This window comes from Parambassis ranga, chromosome 20 (assembly GCF_900634625.1).
Source record: "Parambassis ranga chromosome 20, fParRan2.1, whole genome shotgun sequence".
Taxonomy (NCBI): domain Eukaryota; kingdom Metazoa; phylum Chordata; class Actinopteri; family Ambassidae; genus Parambassis; species Parambassis ranga.
In genome coordinates this window covers 11,864,466-11,890,695 of record NC_041040.1, presented here as the reverse complement: position 1 = coordinate 11,890,695, position 26,230 = coordinate 11,864,466, and the positions used below count along the sequence as shown (strand labels likewise).

Sequence of the window (26,230 nt, the reverse complement as noted above, 5' to 3'; positions counted from 1 at the left end):
AATGGCCTGTTCTATGTAACCGCAGTATCTGTGATCATTTTTCAGTACAAAAACCACCCATCACTTTGTGTTTTAACTAATGTAAAAGCCTCCAAATGTCCTTGGTGCTCATCGGAAATTTGACCCATCCTTCTTCTCCACAGCAGCGTGCAGGCTGGTGCTGTGCAGAGCTGGACAGAATCCTAATACACACTACACTGTGTAGTAGGAACTTGACAAAACTGATGGACTGCAACATCCACAACAAATGCTAAATCGGACTTTGGAGGGTACAGTGAATCCTCTGCACGCCAAAAGCATGCCAAATTCTGATTTCCTTTGCACTCCTTTTTTTTTCTTTTACAACATTCTGGAAATCTGTCTCACTCCCTCCTGTGTGAGTGACAGCTACTGGATGTGTGTAATTTTTCTCTGACAGCCACTGGCTCACTGCTTTTTTGATGTACGACAAACTCATCAACTCAGATATGAACCCGTGTCACAACCCCTCTCACTCCCTCCATACAAAGACTGCTGATTCCTCATACCATGCCCACATCCACATGGTCAGAGGGGATGGACGCTTCACACGGTGAAGCAAGCTCAGCTTTCCCTCTGAATGAGGGATACACAGACCTTGTGCAGATCAGACTGTCGACAGCCTCTCACAGAGCAGTTACTCACAGGATCTATACCTGTCTAGACAAATGCCAGTGTGAAGGTCAGACCTGAGGGGGCATCGCTGCAATAAAGAAAAAGGACAGTGGTGGAAAGTGGGGGAAGAAAAAAAAAACATTGTCAGGCTTGGTTGACATCTTGCTGCCATCTAGTGGTCCACAGATTGAACTCCACCACAAAAAAATCCACTTCATTACCACAATGCATTTATAGTGTACATACATAACAGAAAGGCTTCAGGCACACATCATTAATGCAGCCTAGGGGCTCCTGTGAAGGCGCTGATCATCACAGAGAGACGGAGCAGGAGAAAAGCCACGTATGGAGCAGCATATGAATGACAGAACAGAGCTATTTTTAGCTATTATGGTGACAAGTCCCACCCGTGGATTTTAGCTTCATTATGCCATCATAATTTTAACACTACTCTAGAGTTTGCTTGATGAGATCTGGCTGTGTTTTCTCACATGGAAAAAAAGTGTCACACCTTCAGCATTTTATTAACATAAAGCGCATTTATTAGTTGGAATACATCCTTTGTATCTGTGGCATTTTCCCATAAGTGATAAATTAGTATAAAATCAGTAATCTATAAAGTACCAGTGCTGTGATTGTACCTCATAATAATATGTAACTGTCAACAGAATACAGTGTTTGTAGGACGCTCTTCTGTGTAGCTGCTGTTTATGATAGAATGCAGTGTCCATTCCTGCCCACATTCATTTCCCTTCGTGCTCGGCCCACTCGGCGTACCCTCCTGCGTAATGTCTGGCCCTGAGAAAGCAAAGCAGAGTGAAGAGCTTAGCACTGATGTTTGTAGTTCTATGTAAAGGTCATTCAGCTGTCCAGAGGAGCAGGACACCTGAGCAACCTGGACCTCCTTACCTGCTGAATCCCAGCTGATGGGCTATGCCCAGTGCTTTGGCGCTCCTGTTTCCACTTCTGCAGTGAAAGACAATGTTGTCGTCGTTCTTCTTGGGAGCCTTCATGTCAAACTTCTGCTGGAAACGCTCAGGGGTAAGCTTCAGAGACTCCTCCAGGGTGCCCACTGACATACAGAAAGACATGTATGACTCCAGGAAAAACAGCACACGATCACACTGCGTTATCTGTTATCACTTACATGGGATGTTGACAGCCTGAGGGATGCGGCCCGCCTGGTATTCATCTGGATTTCTCACATCAAAAAGCTGAATGTCACTGTTTGACAGCATGGACTTCAGCTGGGAGTAGGTGACCACTGAAGCTAGAAAGAAGAACACATTTTAGCATTCCATCTGACTGTAGAGCTGATGGTTAGCTGCTGTTAAACATAAACTCACCCTCCATTGATTGACCTTTACCCCTGTGCTACTGCTGTGAGTGTGAACTGCAGCTAAGCCACTGACAGATCATTGCTGTCATTTCAAACAAAACTGCTAGAGTCAACCAAACTCTCACATGTTCCAAACAATCACCTAAAACACACAACAACCAGCTGCTGGAACATGCTGACTGTAAACTCACAGGCAGAGACAAACAGTGCAACATTTTAACACCATTGTGATGTAAATCCACTCTGACAGGAAGGCCTAGTTTCTTATGAAGCCAGATTCCTGGTTTACCATTGTCGGCTGCTTTTCCCCACGTTGGACTTGAGGTTGTAAATGCACGAAAACCAGAACTGAAAGTCGGATAAGCGCTGCGGTTCACTTCCGTAACAGCCTGACAGCAGGTCCGTGACAGTACAAGGCGCAACATGACGCAAACAGGTGAGCACAGCAAGGTGAGGCGAGGTGATATCATGAGGTTTGTTGTCTCTGTCACAGACTCTTCCTCTTCTTTCCAAGTGAGCGTTCCTCGGTGAGCGCTGCGTTTGGCGCCATCTACAGGCCGGAGAAGTCATAGCCGCAGGCCTCTGGAGGCAGAAGAACAAAGATGCGGCTACAAACTATTAGTAAGTGAAATCACTCACTGTTAGATTTACAATGAATGTGTGTAATAAAAAACATCATCTTTAATTCAAATATAATTGTTTTATAGTTTAACACTTGCTACGTTTTAGCTTTACAGCACTTCTTGCTAGCTGGACGCCAGGTCAATAGACAGCCTAGCATAGTGCCTAGCATGCTAAACAGGTCTAGCTAACAAACAAAACACACAGTAGCTTAGAGACAAAGCAATAATATAAACCCCATACATATGATATTATCTCTGGGCAATCCTGCTGTTTAATCACGTAACTTTGAACCAAAGTTTACACTGTTGTAAATATGTGAGTTAGCTTTCTTGCTCTGTGCATTGGATCAGAAGATGCAAGAGAAAGTCATTTTTATTTGGCGTTTCAGAGTGACTCCAAGGTTCAGACTATAGATAACACGTGGCATTCACAGGTTTACATGCAATTTTAATATTAGTATTAGCCAAGCATTAAAAAGCATGCTGAAATAATTGCTGTTTCTGTGTATGAAAACTCTGACAGTACATTATGTACTTGCAAGCTGCTTAAATTAGCCTGTTTAGTAAAACAATAACAGTGTTTTTCTTTCATGGTGGTCTGAGATTTGCAGCTAGAACTCAGTGTCGCAGTTTTGCCTTACAGCTTAAAGCCAGTTTGACTATTCATATCAGCAGAGAATTTGTGCTTTCCAACAGTGATTGGCGTGGGCCATACATTGAGCAACAAACATCATAATTATAAACAGCCTGAAGGTGACAGCTTGTACAGTTTGTTCTGTAAAATCTTCCATGTCACTCTCTCATCAAACAAAGCCCACATAGATTTGGGTGATTCAAATCTCTCCAGTTTAAGATGCTGCCACAAACATTGTTCATTTGCAAGTTACATCCACACACTTTAGTGCATTCTAAACACTACCTGTCTAATAACATGCTGCATGCTTTGTGCTTTTACCAGTGAGAACCTCTGGTTTTAACGGGTTGTTTCCTTATAAACAAATGTCTTTATTTTTATTACTTCCTCAGTCTAGCCTGTCTAGACTTGACTTAAAAACAATAAAAAGGTAACAGTGTTTTTTGACCACCAGGACAGTCTTTTTGCTTCTGTCACCATCATTACTTCTCCTTTATTGCTTCCTCCTGGTCTGCAGCTCTATAATTGTTAGAGGACACAGCTCTCCTGTGACTACCCACCACCGCCAGAGGGAAGAAAATACTTAACTCATCATTCCCAGGGGAAGTCCTGACACATCTGATGAGCATAAAGATAAGAATATATTTGGTAAGCCTTCATTTCCATTGTTAAACTAAGAGCTCTGTCATTCAGTCTAAACAAATTTATTCCCAACATTAATCAGATGAAAACGTGTTTGGTGGTAGCTCTTGACATAGTGACTTGTTTGAGCATGTTGTAAAGTGTCAGGTCACATAACTTAACCTTCCTTGGTGCAACTGAACGTTTTAGTTTTTTGTCTTCCAAACAAAATGGGTGTCGTTTAATGCTAACACTAAAAGATGTCAAATATGTCAGGCTGGAAGCTGAAAATCAAATGATGTACGGAAGACATGTAGAATATGTTCCTCTGTAGAGACACTCAGATAAAATAACATGGAAACTGGGATATAAATAAAAAAAAACAAGTTATTAAAGTTTAGTCTGTGTAGTAGTTCTTCTATTTGTTCATCCTTAAGTCAGTTCTGTGTCTCTTTGAGGGAGTTTTGCAGGTAGTTTGTGTACTTTGTGTTTCTTTTGTTGTTGTTTTTTTAATTTTTGGTGTTACTTTCTGTCCTGTTGTGGTCTCTGTGTGCTGTTTTTGTTTCTTTGGTGGTCATTTAGTATATATTTAAGCCCCTAAATAAGTACATTATTTATCTTTCATTAGTGCAAATTGTGGAAGTTAAGGGTATGAATCATTTCTCATTTATTGAGTAGAACCTGGAAACTGAAACTGGAGGAGGATTTGAAAGAACCTGTCAGGACGTTCATCCTGCAGCTGTCCCCCCCTCTCTGTTTTGGGTAAATCCTCTTGCTGCTAAGAGGAAACGCTATGACTAATGTTTGAATCACTATATACTTGATAGTCACATGTTATTTTCCCAGCACACACTCTAGTTGGACCAGTCCCTCAGCCAGTTACACGCCAGCAGTGTGCGGTCAGCTGTAATACAGGCACGCCTTGGAACGAACCACCTGGCTGCAAAGGGGATGAAAACAGAGAAATGACAGAAAATATATGCACGTTTTCGTCTTCTTTTTTTTAACTAAACCATTTTACTATGTAGAAATCTAATATTGTACAGAAAATATTTGCATTAAAATGTGTTTCTGTTATTTAAATTTGTTCGTTACATCGTTGAAAAAACATCCCGCCCCTACGCTGATGGTACGGTCCAAAACGCGGAATCATATGATGCACAGACTCAACCTGAACAGTCACAGTCGGAGTTTTATTCATTTCTTCGTTGTTTAAAACAAAAACTGGTTCCATAAGATGCCGATGTGCGGAGGACTGAACGAGGCGCAGGCTGCCGATGATGAAATCCAGGCGATCTGTAATCAGGTCAGTAGAACAGTCCTGTTTCTACCTTTCTGGTCGTCAGACTGGGCCTGTTGTTTATTGTTTTTTTTTTTTTTTTTAGATGAAGCCTCACGCAGAGCAAAAAACGGGACAGAACTACGGTGTGTTTACTGCCAAGAGTTACAAATCACAGGTTGTAGCCGGCACCAACTACTTCATCAAGGTAATTATTGCTTTTAGACGGTGAACCTCCTCCAGATTGTTGATTTGCAATGTTTGTGCGCACACAGGATTTTTTTTTATGATCTTTGGTGGCCCTACAGGCCTCCATAGAACAGATCTACGCATTACTGTTGGCAACTTTACTCTGAAGTGGAGTCTAAAGTTTATATCAGCCTTTTTCTTATGCAAACAAACCTTCCTAATAATTTGCAGTGATGAGCACAGAGCAGTTCTGCTTGTTTGTAGTTTTCCAGCTCGCAGCTTAAAGGTGTGTCCCAAGCTACATTGTCTAGCTGTGGTTGCACAAGTTGTAACTATTTCTTTGAAAAAGTTGTGTTAACTTACTTTCCAACATTTTTTTTGTCTCCACACACACTTTTTTATCTGGTTACAACAAAGCTCAGCTCATACATTCAGTTTTTTATACTCTGTAAAAAGAAGGATCAGTTGAACTGCACATTCATGGTTATCTAACCTGTCAATTATTAGAAATATTTTCAGTTTTACAGCTTGTCCAATAACAATAATAAGTCATGTTTGTCCTCTGAAATATATGCCATAAGCGGCATGTTCCTTTCCTCTTTGTCTTTCATCCTCTGTCTTTCATCCTCTCTCTTATCTACCTACATTCTATCCTCCATCAGGCACCAGACAGATAAGTTAGAGGCTGTTTAGTAAATATAATCATTTAGTTTCTTAATCAATGAATTCAGGTTTAAGGATCTTTTTACATTGTCTTGTGCTTCCTCATAGGTCCATGTGGGAGGAGATGACCATATTCACCTGCGTGTTTACAAAAAGCTCCCATGCTATGGAGGAGAACTTGAACTAACCAGTGTGCAGCACAGCAAGACCCACCATGACCCCATTGAATACTTCTAATACCACCACACCAGTGCCTACAAACTCCAGCTCATCATAGTCACTGTGTGTCCTGGACCATCATGTAATATGTTGTTATTATGCATTGCTTACATCTAAAAAACATTCTGACATGTAAAAAAGTGAACTATTTTATACAAGGCTGTATGAATAAAAGCAGATTTGTTCTGATCCTGTTTTTGTTGACTCTGGATTGATTTATGGATCTGAGGATTACAAAGTCCTTTCTGAAGCTGCGTCCAAACCCACAAAACCTAATGTATGTGTATGTACCTTTTAGCAAAGACCAAAACTGGTAAATTCTGAACAATGTCAGGTTTTACATGCTCTCACTTGTCACAGATCGATGTCACACTGGAACACTTAATGAAAATGATCCATGTTATGTGGAGAGCCAACACCCTCAATTCCATTCTTTATACTTAAAGCACCATTTTTAAACAATGACATCAACTGCATTATATATATATATATATATAACATGTTCTGTATAACAACCTCTGTAAGCTGCTAACCACACTGACACCACACCTATACGACACCTCACCCTTAATCCATCACATTATATGGTGATGGATGAACAGGGAGTTCCAGTCTGTTTGAAAAGAAACCCTGTGTGAGTGAAACATTCATCAGTCACACAGTCTTGGTTTAAACATATTTAAACATGTACAGAAATATGTTCATGCACTTACTAAGCATGGGAAGACTGAACTGTGGAGCCCACCACACCTTAAATACAGCAGGAGTCTTTCACCAAGTCTAAACAAATGCATTGTGTAAGATACGTATATGAATCACACCCAGTTCGCTGTAGATGACCTGTGAACACGATGACTGATCTGTTTGTAAAGAAAAGGTGGAAAAGGAGCTGTAAAAGTGACATTTAAGGCATAAACACAGAAAATTAATACCTAATAGTTAAACTCAGCATCTGATAAACATAATGTTGTGATTGAATCCTGAAATATTGTGTGCACGCCCCCCATTGTTTTCCAAAGACTTCACTGTTAGTCACACATATGTTGGCTTCATCTTGTGATCTGATGTTCCTCTTTACCTAAACAGCATGAAACATCAAATATTTAACCTTTGTGTCTGCAGCCCTAAAGTTTAACATGGGCTGGAGTGGGCTGACAGTTGTGACTCATAGGTTGTGAATGACAGCATTCCCCATCTGTCTGTGGTTTGGCAGCAGGTTTTGTCTTCTGACAGTCAGCTTTTTTCCCAATATATAACTTTATCAACTTCCCCCTGTTTGTGGTACTCAAAGACTCAGAGACAGACCTGCACCACGCTTTGTGTTGTGTAAATCTTGTAATGTTTTTTCATTCTTTTTAGTTACATGTAGGCATTACTAGACCTTTCACTGTAATAATAAAAAAAAACAACAGTCTCCTGACACTGGAAATAATGTGTCTGTACTGAATGATCCGGCAAACTAGAAAAAACCTTTTTGAAAAAAATGTGTTTGATGGCTGCATGCTGAAGTATTTGCTGTGAATTGCCGAAGAAGCTGAATTCTGTATGAAATCTAAATGTCTGAACATTCGGCCCATTGCACACTAATGTTATGAAATTACTTGATTGTTAAACCACTTCCAGTTCAAAAACCAATCGAGATAGCCAACATCAATAAATACTATTGATCATTCTAACAAGTGGTGCAGAGGTGGAGATGAGAGCATGAGGATATGGTGCATACTTCACATATTTTCCTGTAACAAAGCTTGCAGAGGGGCTCGCCTTTGTAAGAAATGAGGTAGTGAATGTTACACATCTGTTACACAACTTTCCACCCTGAAGGGAGTTTGCAGGAATTTGGGTAGTAATTCCTTAAGGGTGAGAAGCCAAATACTGGCTTCTCAGGTTTGTGGTTAGTCATGGAGCTCCACCTAGCATTTCAATAGTGACGTTAAACCATATAAATATGATTGATAAGCACCTGAAATCAAACATTTGAGACACAAAAGCAGATTGATTGCTTCTTGGTTAACTTCAAACGACCACGCAGGATGGCTCATATTGGAGGATTCACAGATGGATTGGATGCCACTGAGGAAACTCAGAAGATCTGTGATGAGGTTAGTCTCAGTCCACGTTTATTTATACAATCTGCACACACAACAGACTGCTGTGCTGCATTTCAGCTGGGTTTACATCACATTTATGTTGTTGATCCACAGGTGAAGGACCAAGTGCAGGAAAGGACAAAGAAGACATATGAGGAGTTCCGAGCAATTCAATACAGGAAGCAGATTGTGGCAGGAGCGAACTACATCATCAAGGTAATTGACAGTGTGATGTTCATTATGTCAGTGTACAAAATTTGGACTTACATATGACATCTAGTTAGGTTGTTAAACAGATCGCCTTCAGTCTACATGACTGAAACATTGTGTAGATGTGTAACTGTCCTCTCTGTTCCTGACAGGTTTACGTTGGAGGATTCAGTTACCTTTGTGTGAAAGTCTACCAGCACCTTGATGGAGTGTGTGAGGTGATAGATGTACAAGACCACAAAAAAGATGATACCATCATACCATTCTAATATACTAACAGCTCACAGGCACAGTGTTAAATGTGTGTTATTCTGAATGAACTAAATTCTTTAATATTCCTCGCTTAAACACCTTACTTATTAACCTTCACCTTTCAGAAGAAACAAGCATTCGTTTCTCCACCTTTAAGTGGAATTCAAGGATATTTTTATCTTTAATTATTATTTTAATTATTAATTAGCCTGAATTATTTTGTTTGTTTTATTTGACAGAACATGTATTTTCAAAATATGATTAGAATAAAAACCCTTTAATCTTCGACATTTCTCAGTTTTGAGGTGTTGGCGCCCTCTTCAGTTAGAAATAGGAATCATTTTACTTTGGTTATTTAAGCACCTGGTTGCTCTATGGCTCACTGCAGTTGCCTTTACCTTGAGCGGTCCTCCTGGTCTGAGTAGCTACACAGCATCTAAAGATGCTTCTTCACAATATGCCTCATTTGAGCAAAATCAGAAAACAAGTTAAACTCTGTGGAAAGTCACCTAAAAGCCTTGAACATGATTTAAAACACAAGACAACATGGTTCATTTGAAAACATTTTATGTCTTTTTTAAAAAAATCTTTTTGTACAATAATTCTGTACAAAGAAGCACAGAGATGACGTTTGACGTATGATGTTTTCCAGCGGTGGTAATGCAACACAACAATCACAATGGAATATGGGTATGAGAGGTCAGAGAGCCTGCAGTCAGGCCACGGTTTCAGCTCCAGTCTTGTTGAAGTCGCTCTTTATTTCACCTTTGGGGGCGTGTAGTGAATTCTGCACCGTTCACGGAAAACCTGAAAAAATGATCACCAGGATCATTTATGTGTTAGTACTGGTCAGTGGTGATAACGGCGAGCATACTGTACCTTCAGACTTCTATCATTGACAACTTCTTCAACATTCAGCTCTGATTGCATTAACTTTAGCTGGAAACATGAAGAGCATTATTAGTTCACTCAAAGAAAAACAAACTTTGATTTATGTCAAAATAAGAACATTTTCTTGTTGTTCACTTGTAGTTTTAGTCCAGCAGATACAGCTTGTCAGTGTTAAAATCCTTTGACATTTTTGTCATCATATCACACATAAAAGAGGAAGAAATTCTGCTTGTATTGCTTACAGTACAAACTCACTTTAAAGACATACTTTATTATTCATTTTGTAAAGTGGTTTATGGCCCTAGCAGTCACTAAACTGTGTGCTTCGTTGTCTTCAGTAGGGGTGGGCGAATCGATCTAAATATCGATAGTATCGATACCAAAGTTAGGATCAGTAATTACTTCATACTAGCGTGATGAGATCGATATTTTTGTGGAAGTTTCTCTTCTATACCTTCAGCAACTTTACTCGTATTTACTCGCGGTGCAAACAGCGCTCCTCTCTCTCTGCTCAGTGCGCAGGCACACTCCACCCCTCACCCTCCTTCTCCACTCTGCCGGAGCAGACGGAGCTCCTGATTGGCTGTAAACTAGCATCATGGAGTAACTCATTTACACAAACATAAAGCAGCAGAGCCCAAAGACCTCGAGCTGCAGAGTAAACAGAGGGAGGAGGAAGAGGCAGATCCCCGAACATGAACCAGAGACAGTGGTCACTGACAAAGGCTTTACTAGACAAACACTCATGAATATCCAGTAGATGATTTAAAAAAGTGAAGGTTTAGATCTGCAGCATGAATTAATGGTGTCTTTCTGAGTGCAGTAATAAGACATGCAATTTTAGCAGAATGACTGAACAGTCATCATATCATCAGCTGAAATAAATCTTGTTTTTCTCAAATTCCAAAATATATCTAATAATATAATGATATAAGTTTATATAATGATATGTATTTCAGTATGATTAATATAATTATGCTTTGGCGATAACTGTTGAAGGATCTTTTTACTTCATATTTAGGCTCCATGCAGATAGGTGTTAAACTTTTATAAAAGTATTTTAGTCATGCTGTTTCACCTACATGATTCACAAAGAGCCATGGTTATCACAAGGAGCATTGCTGACATGATTGTGAGGTTAAAAAAACTTATACAGTTCTGCACTTTTGTTTGCAGCTTGATTTACTTAACAAATGTTTTTGTGCATTATTCTGCTAATCACGATCAACTATTTAAAGGCCAAAAAAAAATTTTATGATCATGAAACCTCAAAGTAAAAGTATCGGTATCGGTATCGGTATTGGTATCGGCGATACTGGTCCTGGCCCATGATACTGGCCCACCCCTAGTCTTCAGGACTTACTTTAGTCTGCTCCTTTCTGAGCTGTTTGATGAGTGCCATGTTTTCACTATCTTTTGCCCTTCCTTCACGTAGCTGTCCAACCACCTCAGATGTTTGAGCTATACAGACCTTTATAGCTCTGTCTCTGCTCAAATGGGCCTCCATCATCTGTGGGGTCCACAAAAAACAAAACGGAGCCATGAGAATTATGAAAAAAACCAGAGAGTTTTTAGATCTACAAAAACAGACACTCACAGATTCATAGAGTTGTTTGCAGGTTTGTGTAGCATCCACTTTGCCAGAAAAGGAGACGGTGGGCACGGTGGTATTCAGGGCATGGACAATGCGGTCGTCTATGGTGCGCATCACCTTCAGCACCTCCTAAAAACACACACAAGGAACACACACAGCCAAAGAATTAATAGAATGGCTTTGCATTCTTTCAAAACCTTTATTTTTCTTCACATGTTCACAGTTATAAAACATTTTGAAAGCCTGATGAGGTGATAACAGTGTTTCACAAAAAGATAAACATAACAGAATTCTTTAACTAATAATAATAAACCCTTTTGGTGTCATAGTAGTATTTTTTATTTTTGATTCTTAATTAGGTGACAAATATTTTGCTGGTGTTGCTTAGTTATTCCATGCTGTGTAGAATGTTACTGTGTACACCTTTGTAACAGAAACTTTTACTAACAGCGTTCAGTCTGCCTCCTTAAACCCTTGCAGGCTCACAGTGCCAGCATTGGTGACCAGGAGGGTCACTAATTAACAGGAATAAACGGAAAATACACAACATAGCAAGATTACATCCGACAGGTAATGATTCGGATAGCTGTCGGCACGTTAAAAGTTTGCATTGATTGGTTAATCCTTTATTAAATTTACCTGAAACATTGAAAAGTCCTCACAGTTTAAAGTTCCACCGGGCGCCGCCATAGTGGCCTGCAGGGTCCTCCCGTGAATCAAGCACGGCGACTGTTCAAAACGGTGCCTGAATGCAACACATTTCGACTGGCTAAATGTTTGGATAGTATATTTGCCACATTTAATCATACAGTAATCAAATTCGACTCAGAATTGCTCAGAAACAATAGATCACTAAATTAGAAAAAAAGATATTGACTGTTACATAACTTAAAATAGTATAGCCCGGTGGTGTCAGTTAAGTCTGTTCGTCCTAACTCAATGGTTAAAACTAGTCATTTATATGATGCTCCTCTATAGCGAAAAAAACTACTTGACTTTAGCAATTTAACTTTTGCTGAAATGGGGCTCAGATTAATATTAGTTATTTCTGGTCAGGCAGACGGCACAGCCTCCTATGCTTATGTGACGGGTCCTGTTTGGAAGTGAGGCTACGCACTTAGTTGACTTTCAGCAGCTGAGTGGGGAAAGAGGTGCGCCTGTGCATGGATTATCAGAAACTTTGATTTTTATTTATCTCTGTTAAAAACAAACATGAATTTCATCAGACCACAGCTTTCCATCGGACGAGTCCTCGGTTGGTATACCTAGCTTTAATTTATGTGTTGCTTTTGATAAACATGCTTTAACTGGCTTTAGCTTCTTTGTAACATCAGCTGGCTGGTGCATTATAGCTTAATTAAAAGCTATCTATAGAAATATTTAAACCCCTTAACAACTTTCTTTATGATTGTCATACAATAATTCGCCTAAATGTGTCTGTGTGATCAGTGCGTTGTTTTGTTGACAGGTAAGCAGACAGGTGTACTTCCTGTATAGTGATGTCACGTTTTTTGTTGGTCATGTTAATCAACCCATAAAATCTCGAAAACCTTTAACCCAGCAAAACGTTTTAGTGTTACGTTGAATCCAGGCATTGTTAAACAGACCCATGTAAATGATAGAAGAGGATAACATTACATAATTCAAGATTCAATGTTATAGAGTCTCTATGGAGCAATTGTTCATTTAGATTTTATATTGAGTTTTTTTGCAAGTGTTTGTGCTTGAAACTAATACACGAGTATTATAAACTAATTCCAGTTGTAATGAGATGATTTACCAATTAGCTGCTGCTGCTGCTGTATATAATGGTAAACTGAGTACGTTTCCACCCAGATTGGAATTTTAAATTTCAAACAGCTTGTTTGAAATGTGCCATTTTTTATAAAGGGATCTAAAAATGACAAGTGAAACAATCTACAGATTAATAGATGATTGCAACTGTGTTGTTTTTATATCAACAGGTCAGAGGTGCAGACAGGTGACTGAAACATGGAACAACAGAGGGATGTGCAGTAATCTACCTGGGGCAAAACCACAGTCCTCACCTGCTGCAACGCCAACACCTGGTGGAGTTTTGCATCACAGACAAACTGCCACACATGTACAACATTACAAATCCAGGAACAGTTTAAATGCATGAATCACTGTTTTCAGTTCCAGTGCAGACTAATTCCCGAATGCTAACCTTCAACAGCAAAACCTGTGTATAATGGAGTGTTAGATTTTTTAAAATTCTAAATGGATTAAGCATAAACAGTGGTTAAATTTTAAGGGTGACAGTGACAGTCATTTTTTAGGATCAGGATTTTCTAACTTGCACTCATTTGTCTTGTCTTTTGGTTTGTTCATTATTATATGTACATGCAGCCCAGCATCCCGGATTCAGAGTCCCAGGCTGCAGACCCTCAGACATGGACAAAAAGATGATGGTCTGGTCAGGACGCTTTAAGTCCGTAGACCAGATACCAGAGACTGTGTCGTAAGTATCTTTTTCCTGTTTGTTCCAGACCTCCCAGCCGCTTGTGTCTGATTGGATGTCTGTGTGTGTGTGTTTATTAGTTAAGTTACATCACAATAACAGAGCTAACTAACTGGATGAGCTGCAGTACATTGTGTCGCTGGTCCTCTTGAGAGGGCTGCAGTTCAAACAAGGCTTCTGTTTGTGGCTGGAGGTAATTACTGTGGCTCCTGACATCAGGGCGGAGATCTCGTATGATCTGCCATTGTGATAGATCTGCTTGTCAGGGGTAGAAACAACAGACCTCCCACCTCTTATAAAGCAGTATACACTGAGAGAAGCTTGAATAGCTCTTGATTGTTGACCCTGCTGCTGTTGTATACAGAAACATGCATCTCACTGCACTGAAAAAAAGTGTCAACAAACACTGTGGTCTTCCATCTTGTTTTATGATCATGCTTGTTAAATTGAATACTTTCTGATTGTTTCGTACACCTCTTTTTTTCCACAGGTTTGAGATGATTGATGCTGCTAGAAACAAAATCAGAGTGAAAGCTGCCTATTTGATGATGGCACTCACGATCGGAGCATGTGTGGTGATGGTGATTATGGGCAAAAGGGTGAGTAACAATCATGCTTTAGTTACACAGTTTTTCTCCTGCTTGTCAACAAGGACAAAATGTTGCATGAATGGTTTTTAACAATATCTTTGCCTTTACTTAAAATAACTGTTTGGTCTGCAGCATCATATCACATAAGAATATATAAAATTAGGGATTACCCTGATCAATTTTTTTTAAATTCTGAATAATTTTCATTGTAATTTTGCAGGCTGCAGGCAGACATGAGTCCCTGATACAATACAACATGGAGAAAAAAGCCAAATGGAGGGAGCAAATTCAAAATGAGAGTAACAACGCTGCTGTCCTGCCTGAGAAGGCTCAGTGATGGAGAACACCTTGTCCTGATATGAGATTTACCACAAATACAGGGTCAGTAACCTGGAATAATTAGGTTCATCTGTTCACAGTCATTGTGGCATCTGTGTCTGTATATAGTGAGCACCAAAATAAATCATTACAATAAGTCAAGCTTTTTAAGATGTGATTTAATGACCTTACCTGGTTCTGTCACATTTAGACTGACTGAACTAAAGGAAAAAAAACATTTTCTCAAACTTGCAGCAGGTATGAGCCTTCCACTAGTGCCCTGACACCAGGCTGCCTGGATAATTATATTCAGTTGTTCCAACCTCTGAAATGTGAATATTTGCTGTAATATTTGCAAAATCATGGAAAATGGTTCCATTAAAAAAAAAAAACAAATTACCCTGCATACTGACTACAATAAAACTTAACACTGTGATTCATGAAACAACTTTTATGCAAATGGCATAACAGGGGACAGATGCACAAACTCAGAACAACAAACAGCAATGAACATGGAGAGTTGGTCATCTCTTGCAGAGATTTAGACAAAAGTAAGCAATTAAAGAACTTGGTAAACAAACATTCAATTTTCGCTAACTAAGATGATCACCAGGATTTTCAAGTTTCAATTTAGATATTTGTTGTAATTATGTGGAAGATTTCTGTAGCATTAGGATTATGGCACCACCAGCTACTAACATGACAGATGCTAACCTCCCAAAATAAAAAAGATGCATGTTTAAAAAAGAAAAAAGACCAACTTTAGGCCTAATAGCTGGTATATATGCTGATGATTTGGCATGATCTAATTGGAAAAATACTACCTGAACAAGTCATGTTTTATCTGCTCTCGGCCTAACAACCAATTTTCCAATTACAGTCCGACTGGTAGAAGTAACTTGGACAGAATAAAGTTATTGTAGCTTTGCCAAGGCAGCATGATCTTCTGATTGTGATAAATGTGTGCTTACAGCTTCAGTCCACAATCTGCTGGAGCCCCTTTGTGGAAAAGGGTAAACAGTGTAATCCTTGTCAAGATAGGAAAGGATGGAGGACACACACCACCCCACTTTTACACCTCACTTCCTGAGGAGGGAAGAGCCATGTCATCAACCAATTACATTGCTAAAACTAGCTCAAAAACTACGGTATATACTGTTGATGAGCTGGCATCAGTCCTGAACTAAAGTGCTGAAAATGAAATGAAAGGATGGTAAGATAGAAATCTCCCTGGTCTGCTGCTGGGCAGAATCCAGGGTTAAATAGTCTGTTTTGTCTTGTCCAAGTCTGTCCAATTGTCTCAGTGCGAGGGAAGACTCCAATTCCCATGGTTCCATGGGGTTAATTACGCCACAACAGAAGGCAGGAGGCAGTCTAAAATCTTCAGGATGCCACCTTTGCCGGTGGAAAGGTTGTGTTAGTGAATAGAGGAATGCATGATATAAGATCCAGGAGCGAATGCAAGCAACCTGGTTCATCACTGACAAGCTCCACCTCTCAGTGACACAGTCAAGATTCTAATTTGTCCATCTGTGGTCAGAGAAGGAGGCAAGGGAACCCGGCCTTCATTGTTGAGTCGTTTAAGTGCCTTAGCGGTCAGTTGAGTCCTTGGGTTGGGACTGGCCACATGGCCTAACTGTGACAGTTCAGTCCAGACCACAGTCAAATATGTGATCATCGTCTCATGGTCAGTCCAGTGATTAGGATAGATCATTCTTCTCTACGCATGTGGAAGGGAGAAAAAATAAAAATCACGTCCATGATGTTTGTCTGTCTTGCGAGTCATTAATGCTTCAGTCAGACAAGAAGTGTAGTCCAAATACTCCCACTGACTCAGAGATGGTGATTACCAATCCTACAGGATGAGAAATGCTGAGGAAGAAATTACAAAAGGTAATACAGGGATGGTATTATGGAGACAATTTGCTAGTAGGTGCCTGAAAAGGTAGTAGGAGGGGTTCAGTTGCGGAGAAATTTTGCAGGACAGAATGATGATTAAAACCTTCACAAACTGGCTGACAAGACTGCAGAACTTGACCCATGTAGAACATATGCACACACGTGCTCCTGTAATGTTAATCATGTTTACGATTAAATCAACCTCTCTGACAATGAGATGGGGAGGAGGGGAGGCCAAGGGCTGCCGTCACCCTGTATCATGGCAGTTGGCAGACAGTGAGAGAAGTGAGCATAGGTGAAGATGAACGTGGAGCTCAGGGGGGAGGGAGAATTTAGCATTATAGCTGGAAGCCCTCCATCGGGGCTTCACACTGCTGGAAGAGGAACTGCTGCTGCTGCAGGTCGACAGCTGGAGCCAGAGACGGATCCTCGTCTTCAGTGTTGAAATAGCGTTCAATCAGATCAAAGGCCTTTTGGTAGATTTCCTGGTTCTCATGGCCCTGCAGGAACTCTAGCTTGTCCAAACCTGTAAGGAAGAGAGTTGTTGCATATTATTTATTTGTCTGTTATTTGAAAGACCACAAAGCTACAGGCTTATAGTGAACTGTAAATGTTTCAGAGGTGTGCAAACTCACCATAGGCCTCCTCGATGAGTGCACAGTAGGGGTTGATGCCTCCTCCCCTCTTGGCCTCCAGTTCTCCCAGTCGCAGGATATTCTCGAGGCCATTTAAAGCCACCTGAACTATTTTGGAGTCCATAAGTATGAGCAGGTCACACAGAGGTTTTATACAACCAAGTTCCACTAAGTGCCTGCAAAGAAAGAAGTAAAAGCCAAATTTCAGCGGCTACACACTTGATATATGGCATTTGTGGACAGCATCAAGAGTCCTACCTGATCTGTTCTGCAGAGCCACCTGAGGTGGCGTTGGTAATGGCCCATGCTGCTTCCTTTCTTGTGCGAAACTCTGCTACTTGCAAGATGGTTATGAGAGGAGGAAGTAGACCTGCATCTATCACCATCTGCAAAAAGGCAAAGGAAACTCATGATATACTTTAACACAAATACTATACATTCAACACAATATATTGATCACAAACTTTTTCCAGATTGTGCTGGGGCAAATCCTCCATGAACCCACCTGTATCTGTGCTCTGTTCCCTGCAGTGATGTTGGAAATTGTCCAACAGGCTTCTTTCTTGATAGACTCCTTGGGGCTGCTCAGAAGGTGAAGTAAAGACTGCAGTGCTGAACAATTCAGAATCACCTACAAACACACACACAGAGTCAGATACATCTGAAAGTCTTTTGCATATGTATTGTTGTTCTGTTTGTGTAGGTAGATGCTGTTATTACCTGTGTCTGTAGATCATCTCCAGTGACTATGTTTCCAACTGCTCGCAGTGCAGGAGACACAACTTTATAATCAGCATGCCTAGAAGGAAGCAGAGTGTGATCACTCAGACTGTTTACCGAAGCTTGAAGATGGTGCACATGCAAGATTTGGTTAACGTAAAAAAATGTCTCACATCAGCAATTCAACCAGTCTGCGACAGACTCCTGAGTCAATAACAGCCTGGATTTTGTCATTGGGGCCATCAGATAGGTATGAGAGTGCCCAGCATGCATCAGCCAGAATGTCTGTGTCATTGACAAACAGCAGCCAGGACAGCACACTGAGACATGGCGACACCTACAATAAGACAAAGAGAGGGGGTGTTATGTTCAGTGAGCAAGCCTGGTTCTCTATACACAAGCAAATTCACACAGCTTGTGACCTTGAAACTTGAGATAGAATGTACTTTAGTGATGTGAGGTGTGCAGTTGCCATAGTGATATGTTTATCTTGGCAAATTACCTTAGTGAAGTCTGGAGGTGGGTTCTTTCCTCTGCACAGGTTTGAGAGCGCCCACACTGCATTCCTCATCATTGTTAGACGATTCTGTTTGGCCAGTAACCTGCAAGATAGTATTATTAACCAAAGATACTAGATCAAATTTGCCTTCCAATTCTATTTACAACAAGAATATTAAGGAAGAAGTCAATGTTACACTAAGTGGATACTTACTGCACCAGGGAAGGCAGAATGTTGCAGTCTATGACAAAGTCTCTGCATTCTGTGCTATCTCCTGCTATGTTTCCCAAGGCCCAGACTGCCTGAAGGAGAAAATTATCATTTAAAGCAAACAATCATATTAAAATGTAGAATTATTAATAATTTAGCCTTGTTAAAAATAGAAATGTGGGAAAAGATTGAGCTGACTCAGAACTCCTACTTACCTGTTCCTGTACATCTTCAAAATCTGAGCTGAGCATCTCTATGAATATGGGGACCGCTCCTGCCTGGATTACCACACGTGTCTGGTGAGATGTACCTGAAGCGATGTTGGTCAACACCCATGCAGCCTCAAACTAAGATTCAAAATACATAAAAATGATTAATCTAGATAAACAACATGACCAGTATGTGAAATATAATGTTAGATAGAACGAACACATTAAAAAATAAAATAACATTTTTCTTCATGCCTCTTCAGCTTATTCACACCTGCACTCTGACTAAAATTTACTGAGGGTATGTACCTGCAATGTGCAATTTTCTCTCCTCTTCAAAAACTCAACGAAGCGCTCCACCACCCCCGCAGTGGCAATGACCTCATCAATAGGTGGGTTGGGTTCTGCGTAAGAATTAATATAGAAATCATCATCAACCTTAAAGCCCATATAATACCATTTGTTAGTTTAAGAACCCACATTTTAAAATGTTTAACTTTATGGTAGAAAACTACATATACAAATGATTTAAGAAGGTTCTAAAGGTCACGTGTCATTCAGTAATAACCAAGCCCTTATAAAGTGTTAAATCACATGCACATCATAAACAGAAGGACTGTATTGATAAATGAGAATTCTAAAGCTCTAGATTCCTACCTTTAGAAAGAAGCTTCCTAAAGCGCTGAGTGCCTATTAGCTGCTGCTCAGGAGAAGTGGAGAAGATCATCTGTACCATGTCTTCAGAGATCACCCCACCCTGTACAGTACAATAACAGAAAGTAAAAAATAAAACACAAGCAACATGCTGGCCCATCCACCTCAATATGTGACAGAATTTTTTTTACGATCTTGTGTATATCACGCTAATGAATGCCTTCTAACCATAAGTGGGTCCATGTTATTCGCCTGGGACTCCAGGTAGCCACTATCAGCCATTCCATCATCCTCCAGGGTGCCATCATCCTCCACAGTTGCAACATTCCTCCTCTTAAAAAGCTGCAACAGAATAATAACAGAATAACTTCTAAGTATATGTACAGCTTATTATTACATCATTAAGACTGTTTCGCCTGACCGTGGCAGGTGAGGAACAGCCACAATTTTCCCACTCTTATCTTTAGACTTTGCTCACTTGTTCATCCTTCTTCTGTTTGCGGAGTTGCAGGCCTTCCTCTTCCCTCCTCCTTCTCATTTCATCTGTGTTGAGAGACTTGTTTTTGTAGCTCTTAAGTCGTGCATTGTCCTTACCCTGACTCATTGTGTAGCCTGAAAGATGCACAAGAGGATGTACGGTAGATCAGTCTTTGGCAAGTTTAGAAGAATAGCATTTAACTTCCCAATTTAGAATAGAAGTGTACTGTAACAATAACATGTCTGCACCATATTCTTTTAAATAATACACGCAGTTCACCCCTAACCATTTTTCTGGATGTGTCAGTTGTAAGGATTAGCAAGACAATTACCAACCAAGAGAACAGCGTTGGCACCGTAGCTCTAACTATAGTTCACATAGTTAATAGTACACCATTCCTCTCAACAATGATTGTACAACGACGGGGGCATCTAAGGATACTAGCTAGCAGGTTAGCTTTCTGTGTCTTGACATTGCGCGATAAATGTCGAACTAAACATTCTATTATTCACTGGGTGTATATTATGCCCCCGTTATCAATTATTAAAAAAAGAAAAGCGCGAGAAAAAGTGAGTTAAAGAAAAATCCGTCCACGGTGAGGCTACACTTGGTCAGCTAGCTAATGTCAAATCCGTTGTTAGCCCCTTCTAATAGCAAACGCTATAGCTAACGTTAGCATATTTTTGTAATCCGTCGTTAACGTTAGCTCATGCGACAGGGCAATGTTTTCTAAGCGTTTCTGAGTTTGAGAATAAATTAGATTCTCATAATAAAACGTTGCCATACATGTACAGTTAAAAATGAATGTATTTATTATCATCTGACCTGTCAGATTGGACTCCGTAATTCCCTGATTCGCTAGGCCACCGTTTGTACAGCCGTCGCCGGTATGATACTGCGCATGCGTGATATTAAACGCGTCCTCCCTCCTACTCCCCCGCATAGTCCGCCCCAACCACGCGTCACTTTGTCTATATAAATACGTAGAAACATATGGTGGACACAAAACACCTGCGTTCAAGTGGATCAGACTGTTTAAAACGACATAAACAGATATAATGCGATCCAGCGCAGAGTCCAGGAAACACTGTCTTAGCGCCGCTCTGTTACTGTGCGGGGTGGAGGCAGCTGTTGTTGGCACGGTGACTGTAAACATGCGTCAGGTCTGTTTGCGTGATAGATTGTAAAGCTCATTTAGCTTGAAGGAAAACATTTATACCAAGAATTCACATGCTGAATTCTGTAGGTGAAAGTAGCCCTTTGCAGAAGAACAGCACCCTATGATAAAAAAACTCGATTTAAATCTAATACTTTATTGATTTACTGTATATCAGAATCACAATGGTGTTTATTATTATTATTTATAATGTAAGTGAAGAGGTTTACGTTAGGAGAAATTTGCGTCAGTGATTAGTGCGTATAAAACTAGAACAATTAACATGTAATAAGAAGCATGCATGGGTTAAAAAAATAAAATAAGGAAAGTAAAACAAAGTAAACAATGTAATCTAAAAAAAATGCTATAAATTCACATGACATTACAGACTTAAAATAAACAGAACAGAGCATGAGTAATGGTTGTATATGTATATTTATTGTTATTTCTTTAATATATGCTGCTGCTGCTACAACCTAATTTCCCTACAGGAATTGTTAAAGTAAAGTAAATCTTAATCTTAATAACTTTTTTCACGTCTAATTGTAGGGGAATAGATGACAATGAAATGAATGTGTGAAGGAGATGAGGTATTGAAAGATGAAGGTGAAGACATGGAGGGAGAATTATAAAATGACCCATCACAGGAATATAGACACATATTCTTCTGTCAAACAACACATCCACAATCCCATGGCTGCATGTTCCTGAGTAATTCACCCTGTCATCCAGTAATAACTGCCTCTTTAATGTACCTTCTGTGGGATTAATGATTAATTATCTCCAGCTGGCAGCTGGTTAACATTTCAAAGCTGATGATTAAGTCACTGAAAGCTTAGATAACTCTTCAGTGGTCTCGCCTCCACACGGCGTAATGTAATAAAGACATGTTACCAAACATGACTGCCGGGGCAAAGTTGAGCTCTTATATGTGTTTATAATTATGGAACTCGGTGTAATACGTATTGCTTTGGTGTTATAGTTGTCAAACACGTGCCATAAAAGCCTCAATGTTTCATAAGCAGCTCCCTTAAAAGAGAAGTGGCTCCGCAACAGCAGGCTCTGTGTTTACTGCTCTCTTCAAGGACACATAATACACGGTATGTCTGTCTTTATTCATGCTGATCAACATTATACTGACATAAAACTTGATCTATAATCCTTCTCTGTTTACACTTTAGAAGGTGACTCATCCACAATGGCAAAACACAGCGTTAGCCTTGTGCTTGCCATAGTGCTGGCATCAACCCTCTTCATCCTCACTATGGTGCTCTCTGCTCTGGCAGCACCGGGAATACGTAAGTTAAAGCACTCTGTGCAATATAAGAATGATTAAATCAAGTATTCCTTAATGTCTAAATGAGCCTGATTTTGTCTTTGTCAGACCCTTTTTTGTCGAGCACCCGTAACATTTCAGATGAGTTTGTGACTCAGATCACACCTTCAGGATGGACCTTTGCCATATGGCCAATCATTTACACCTTTCTGGCCTTGGTGTTGGTGTACCTCATCTCTGGCATCTTTAGAAAGTAAGATATTAAAGAGATAACCTCCTTAAATGTATATAACTACAACAATAACTACAAACACATGCTGTGTTGTTTTCTGAGTTACTATATTTCCCTGTCTTTCTGTAGGAATGCCTATGGTTACGTCTACTGCAGCCCTGCTGTTGTGCCACATGGATTCTTTGGCGCTTGGTGCCTAAACCTTGCCCTCAACTTAGGCTGGTTGTTTCTGTGGGACAGAAAGTGAGAACCTCTCTAATGTGGGATGCTATTTACACCTGAAATCGACCTCAACTTTAATTAGTTGTCACAGGCTTTAAAAAAACATCCCTGGAGTAAATGTGTTGGTCTTTTACAGGTTTATTTTGGAAAACTTTGTCATTGAAAAACATGTGAGGTTCATTCTCAGCATTTACCCTGCTGTGACTTGGGCTTTGGCCGGGGTGTTCACAAAAAACTACAACGCTGCTTCTGCAACTCGCAACAACACCTTCATCGGTGAGAAAGAGAGAAAAAAAGCCTCTGAATCAATATTGACTGTGAATAATACTGTACTAACTGATTCTCTCTCCACTGTAGTTGCCCTGCTGGCTGTAGCCTGCACTTTGTGTGTCACACGGATATTTCGGGTTGTCTGGAGGCAAATAAAATATCCATTATATACAGATGTGAACCCAGAGGCCATGTCTCCAATGGAGACTGCTGAGAAGCAGATGAAGATCTTTAAGTGAGCACACTGATGCAGTTATACATGCTTCATAAGTGACATAAGATCACAGTGACACATGTGACTTCAAACATGATCCATGAGCTTAAAGCACTCAGCTGATATCATACAAAGTTTGATCATACAAAGTGTTTTTTTAATCTAAAAATGAAAATGAAAAAAGTAATGTGTTTTTTTTATGCTGTTAAAAATGAATGTTGGTGTTATTCAGTGTTTTGTGCAGTAAAAATAAAAATAATTAATGTATCTATCATGTCCTAAAAACCTCCTAAATCATAAAAATCCCATTTCACATTTCACCTGAGCTGCACGTGTATTTATCAGAAGAGATATATAACGCAGCTCCCCCTACCTTCGGTCACACACACTTAACAATTACCGCCCCATAAAAAAAAAAAGATAAGAGTGGTCATAAACATTCCTCTTATACAACAAACATTTCTATATAAGACACAGGCATTCCTGTCCTCTGCACAGCTAGTCCTCTACACGCTGGTGACTGTTTTCATACAAGGAGGAGCAAAACAAGGTATGTTTCCTCTCGTCAATCATCATTTGGACAGCTTATTGATATCCTGCTATTATTTATTATGCCAAATCCAGCATGCAGTGGACACACATGGAAATATTTATGTAATTATACAAGCAGCTTTTGAAACTTTTTACAAGAAAGCTATGATTTGACTGTAGTCTTCACTTGTTTCCCTTTGAAATAAATCAGTGAGTTGAAATCTTTTTTGTTATATATAATAACTGTAATGTTTTTAATTTAGTGAAATATTTCCACAGATTTTTCACAGTGGACCATGGGAGCACACAATCCAGGGCGTCTCACTGCAATAGCGGTGTCTGTTGTTGCCTATGGGATAAGTCTGGCATTCAATGGGCTGTCTGTAATTGGAACAGGTATGCTGAAGCTTTGTTTACCAACTGAGTTCTCAAGTTTAGTTTAGGTTGATGTGGACATTCTTATAGCATAGCAGGATTATTGTGAAATCACAAATATTACCCAATGTTACATGTTTTTTCATCTTTCTTTAGGTCTTTATACAACCACCACTGCAAATGTGTCTGCTGTGTTTGACACTCAGCTCACACCTTCAGGATGGACCTTTAACATCTGGAGTGTTATCTATGTCTGGCTGACAGCGATGATTATCTACATTGTTGCTGGTCTTTGCAGAAAGTGTGTCCACAGTTTACATTTTAAGCTAACAAAAAGTGAAAAGGAAAATAAAAGTTGTGGTTCTTTTGTCTTGCAGGAATGGATATGGATATGTGTACTGCAGCCCTGCAGTGCTGCCCTATGGATTTTTTATTAGCTGGTGTCTCAATCTGTGCTTTAATATTGGATGGCTGCTGGTGTGGGACAGAGGGTAAGAAACTCAAGTCTGTGTCACTGTGTACATTATGGTGAAATCAACAACAACAAGTTTTTTAAACAGTGATCTCCTGTTGTTCCCTTGTAAAGTCTGATGATTCCTGCACTGGTTTTCCTCATCCTGGTCATCTGCACAAACTACACTATGATCTGCTTTATCTGCCATGGGCTTCACATTTATGGAGCTTGGCTCAAGAAATACCACAAGGCAGATCTGTGGCTTCTCCGTGTGGTGGTTAGTATGCTGGATGAACTAAATGAGGCCTGTGCAAGGGTATTAGTTTAGGGTAATCTGAACAAACGCAATTTCCCCATTGTAGGACAAATAAAGGTTTTCTTAATCTTAATCTTAATCTTTTTCTTAATCTTAATCTTAAAATATGTTTTTAACACACTATGTAATTGCTTTGTAATTCTAATGCACATTCTCATACTATTTTAATATTCAAGTAAATGTGACATAATTACATTTCTCAGTCACAATAGAACAGACATACCGTAATATACAAAACATAAAATTGTGCAACATAACATTCTTTTTATTACCACATGTGCAGGTTCAGAACGGTGTGATGATCTACACAACATGGACAACCATCGCAACACTTATCAACCTGACCATAGTACTGACCTATGAAGCCAAGGTGTCCGCGACAGATGCTGCCACTATCTCATACTCTATTTTGGCTGTTTTGTTACTTGTATGGTGAGTTGAAAAAAACATAAAGAAAAAAAATTCATAAAATTATTTAATGGAAAAAATAGTGTGAGATTCAAACGTGGTATGTTTATTTGCTGGTAGGTTTGTTTTGGAAAATTCCGTCCTGGACAAGCATGTGAGGTATATCTGCATCACCTACCCTGTCATGATCTGGGCTCTGTCTGGAAACTTGGACAAAAACTATGATGATAAATCCCCAAGTCGCAATGGCATCTTTATTGGTAAGATGACGATATGATGATATCCACACACATCACATCAACAACATGTCAGGGGTCTAAATTAATACAACAATCATTATTTGTAAATTATTCTGAATCCAATAGAACAGGGAAACTTGCCGACAACAGAAATCAGTGTAAAACCTGATTGTATTCTAGCTGTACTAACTAGGCTTTCTCTTCTTAGCTGTGCTGCTGGCTTTAGCCTCTGTGCTGTTTGTTACTCGACTTATTTTGGTGCTGTGGAGACACGTTAAACAGCCGCTCTATGAAGATGCCAGTCCTGCAGCTATGGAACCGAGGGAGATTGCTCAGAAGCAGAAAAAGATATATTGCTAAGTAGTTTTTATTTATAAAATGATATTACGTTATATGCACTCGATTTGCAGTGTTGTATAGATTGAAAGCAAATGTTGTCTTTACTAATTAAAATGACTGTTCTTTCCAACTTTAATAAACTCATCTCTGATCTTTTTATGTGTTTGCAAACACTCATTAGGCCCTGGTAAGAAAACTATTACCTATGACAGTGCAAAACATTTCAATCAATGCTTACAAAATTACCTTAATTTCAAAATGAACAGT

At 39.7% G+C, this 26,230-nt stretch overlaps 7 protein-coding genes across 8 annotated transcripts; 4 read left to right on the top strand and 3 right to left on the bottom strand.

Annotated features, from left to right (window-relative positions):
* Window positions 1-1,141: 1,141 nt before the first annotated feature.
* On the bottom strand, window positions 1,142-2,498 carry LOC114453538 (thiosulfate:glutathione sulfurtransferase). The gene is made up of 4 exons (XM_028433492.1): window positions 2,262-2,498; window positions 1,781-1,903; window positions 1,543-1,705; window positions 1,142-1,431 (listed from the first exon to the last, which is right to left on the bottom strand). The coding sequence occupies exons 1-4, from the start codon at window positions 2,440-2,442 to the stop codon at window positions 1,377-1,379; spliced, it is 522 nt and encodes a 173-aa protein (XP_028289293.1). The 5' UTR covers window positions 2,443-2,498; the 3' UTR covers window positions 1,142-1,376.
* Window positions 2,499-4,995: 2,497 nt separating this feature from the next.
* On the top strand, window positions 4,996-6,390 carry LOC114453539 (cystatin-B-like). Its single transcript, XM_028433493.1, has 3 exons — window positions 4,996-5,156; window positions 5,236-5,337; window positions 6,090-6,390. Exons 1-3 carry the CDS (start codon window positions 5,088-5,090, stop codon window positions 6,216-6,218), a joined length of 300 nt encoding a protein of 99 aa, XP_028289294.1. The 5' UTR covers window positions 4,996-5,087; the 3' UTR covers window positions 6,219-6,390.
* Window positions 6,391-8,170: 1,780 nt separating this feature from the next.
* On the top strand, window positions 8,171-9,040 carry LOC114453000 (cystatin-A5-like). Its single transcript, XM_028432600.1, has 3 exons — window positions 8,171-8,302; window positions 8,405-8,506; window positions 8,653-9,040. Exons 1-3 carry the CDS (start codon window positions 8,234-8,236, stop codon window positions 8,767-8,769), a joined length of 288 nt encoding a protein of 95 aa, XP_028288401.1. The 5' UTR covers window positions 8,171-8,233; the 3' UTR covers window positions 8,770-9,040.
* A 262-nt stretch (window positions 9,041-9,302) lies between these two features.
* mix23 (mitochondrial matrix import factor 23) lies at window positions 9,303-11,953 on the bottom strand. 2 transcript variants are annotated; one of them, XM_028432598.1, is made up of 5 exons: window positions 11,877-11,953; window positions 11,241-11,366; window positions 11,007-11,153; window positions 9,632-9,691; window positions 9,303-9,559 (listed from the first exon to the last, which is right to left on the bottom strand). In XM_028432598.1, exons 1-5 carry the CDS (start codon window positions 11,925-11,927, stop codon window positions 9,509-9,511), a joined length of 435 nt encoding a protein of 144 aa, XP_028288399.1. In that variant the 5' UTR covers window positions 11,928-11,953; the 3' UTR covers window positions 9,303-9,508. The 2 variants fall into 2 exon arrangements, with proteins under 2 accessions (XP_028288399.1, XP_028288400.1); XM_028432599.1 differs by having other exon boundaries at window positions 11,900-11,949.
* Window positions 11,954-12,337: 384 nt separating this feature from the next.
* Window positions 12,338-14,789, top strand: fam162a (family with sequence similarity 162 member A). Its single transcript, XM_028432597.1, has 5 exons — window positions 12,338-12,492; window positions 13,202-13,306; window positions 13,608-13,719; window positions 14,210-14,318; window positions 14,530-14,789. The coding sequence occupies exons 1-5, from the start codon at window positions 12,450-12,452 to the stop codon at window positions 14,644-14,646; spliced, it is 486 nt and encodes a 161-aa protein (XP_028288398.1). The 5' UTR covers window positions 12,338-12,449; the 3' UTR covers window positions 14,647-14,789.
* On the bottom strand, window positions 14,786-20,842 carry kpna1 (karyopherin alpha 1 (importin alpha 5)). The gene is made up of 14 exons (XM_028432596.1): window positions 20,757-20,842; window positions 19,932-20,065; window positions 19,682-19,795; window positions 19,457-19,556; window positions 19,109-19,203; window positions 18,806-18,937; window positions 18,594-18,682; window positions 18,384-18,483; window positions 18,055-18,218; window positions 17,882-17,960; window positions 17,667-17,792; window positions 17,420-17,547; window positions 17,162-17,337; window positions 14,786-17,052 (listed from the first exon to the last, which is right to left on the bottom strand). The coding sequence occupies exons 2-14, from the start codon at window positions 20,055-20,057 to the stop codon at window positions 16,865-16,867; spliced, it is 1,617 nt and encodes a 538-aa protein (XP_028288397.1). The 5' UTR covers window positions 20,058-20,065; window positions 20,757-20,842; the 3' UTR covers window positions 14,786-16,864.
* A 1,186-nt stretch (window positions 20,843-22,028) lies between these two features.
* LOC114453585 (uncharacterized) lies at window positions 22,029-25,984 on the top strand. Its single transcript, XM_028433537.1, has 11 exons — window positions 22,029-22,187; window positions 22,269-22,385; window positions 22,472-22,616; window positions 22,725-22,838; window positions 22,954-23,093; window positions 24,364-24,508; window positions 24,585-24,698; window positions 24,794-24,938; window positions 25,261-25,409; window positions 25,506-25,645; window positions 25,833-25,984. The coding sequence occupies exons 2-11, from the start codon at window positions 22,286-22,288 to the stop codon at window positions 25,982-25,984; spliced, it is 1,344 nt and encodes a 447-aa protein (XP_028289338.1). The 5' UTR covers window positions 22,029-22,187; window positions 22,269-22,285.
* Window positions 25,985-26,230: the final 246 nt, after the last annotated feature.

Bases quoted from the DNA above. Each gene is read 5' to 3' on its own strand.
- LOC114453585 (XM_028433537.1), top strand. From the start codon at position 22,286: ATGGCAAAACACAGCGTTAGCCTTGTGCTTGCCATAGTGCTGGCATCA. The intron at 24,699-24,793 runs GTAAGAAACTCA...TCCCTTGTAAAG, and splicing joins CTGCTGGTGTGGGACAGAGG to TCTGATGATTCCTGCACTGG. The intron at 24,939-25,260 runs GTTAGTATGCTG...CCACATGTGCAG, and splicing joins TGTGGCTTCTCCGTGTGGTG to GTTCAGAACGGTGTGATGAT.
- fam162a (XM_028432597.1), top strand. From the start codon at position 12,450: ATGAATTTCATCAGACCACAGCTTTCCATCGGACGAGTCCTCG. The intron at 13,307-13,607 runs GTGGAGTTTTGC...ATGTACATGCAG, and splicing joins TGCTGCAACGCCAACACCTG to CCCAGCATCCCGGATTCAGA. The intron at 14,319-14,529 runs GTGAGTAACAAT...GTAATTTTGCAG, and splicing joins TGGTGATTATGGGCAAAAGG to GCTGCAGGCAGACATGAGTC.
- kpna1 (XM_028432596.1), bottom strand. From the start codon at position 20,057: ATGAGTCAGGGTAAGGACAATGCACGACTTAAGAGCTACAAAAACAAG. The intron at 19,557-19,681 runs GTTAGAAGGCAT...TGTACTGTACAG, and splicing joins ATAACATGGACCCACTTATG to GGTGGGGTGATCTCTGAAGA. The intron at 19,204-19,456 runs GTAGGAATCTAG...ATTCTTACGCAG, and splicing joins TAGGAAGCTTCTTTCTAAAG to AACCCAACCCACCTATTGAT.
- LOC114453539 (XM_028433493.1), top strand. From the start codon at position 5,088: ATGCCGATGTGCGGAGGACTGAACGAGGCGCAGGCTGCCGATGATGAA. The intron at 5,157-5,235 runs GTCAGTAGAACA...TTTTTTTTTTAG, and splicing joins TCCAGGCGATCTGTAATCAG to ATGAAGCCTCACGCAGAGCA. The intron at 5,338-6,089 runs GTAATTATTGCT...GCTTCCTCATAG, and splicing joins GCACCAACTACTTCATCAAG to GTCCATGTGGGAGGAGATGA.
- LOC114453000 (XM_028432600.1), top strand. From the start codon at position 8,234: ATGGCTCATATTGGAGGATTCACAGATGGATTGGATGCCACTGAGGAA. The intron at 8,303-8,404 runs GTTAGTCTCAGT...GTTGATCCACAG, and splicing joins CTCAGAAGATCTGTGATGAG to GTGAAGGACCAAGTGCAGGA. The intron at 8,507-8,652 runs GTAATTGACAGT...TGTTCCTGACAG, and splicing joins GAGCGAACTACATCATCAAG to GTTTACGTTGGAGGATTCAG.
- LOC114453538 (XM_028433492.1), bottom strand. From the start codon at position 2,442: ATGATATCACCTCGCCTCACCTTGCTGTGCTCACCTGTTTGCGTCATG. The intron at 1,904-2,261 runs GTAAACCAGGAA...TCTTCTTTCTAG, and splicing joins GGGAAAAGCAGCCGACAATG to CTTCAGTGGTCACCTACTCC. The intron at 1,432-1,542 runs GTAAGGAGGTCC...TTGCTTTCTCAG, and splicing joins CATCAGCTGGGATTCAGCAG to GGCCAGACATTACGCAGGAG.
- mix23 (XM_028432598.1), bottom strand. From the start codon at position 11,927: ATGGCGGCGCCCGGTGGAACTTTAAACTGTGAGGACTTTTCAATGTTT. The intron at 11,367-11,876 runs GTAAATTTAATA...GTGTGTTTTTAG, and splicing joins AGGACTTTTCAATGTTTCAG to GAGGTGCTGAAGGTGATGCG. The intron at 9,692-11,006 runs GTAAGTCCTGAA...TCATGTTTCCAG, and splicing joins TCAGAAAGGAGCAGACTAAA to CTAAAGTTAATGCAATCAGA.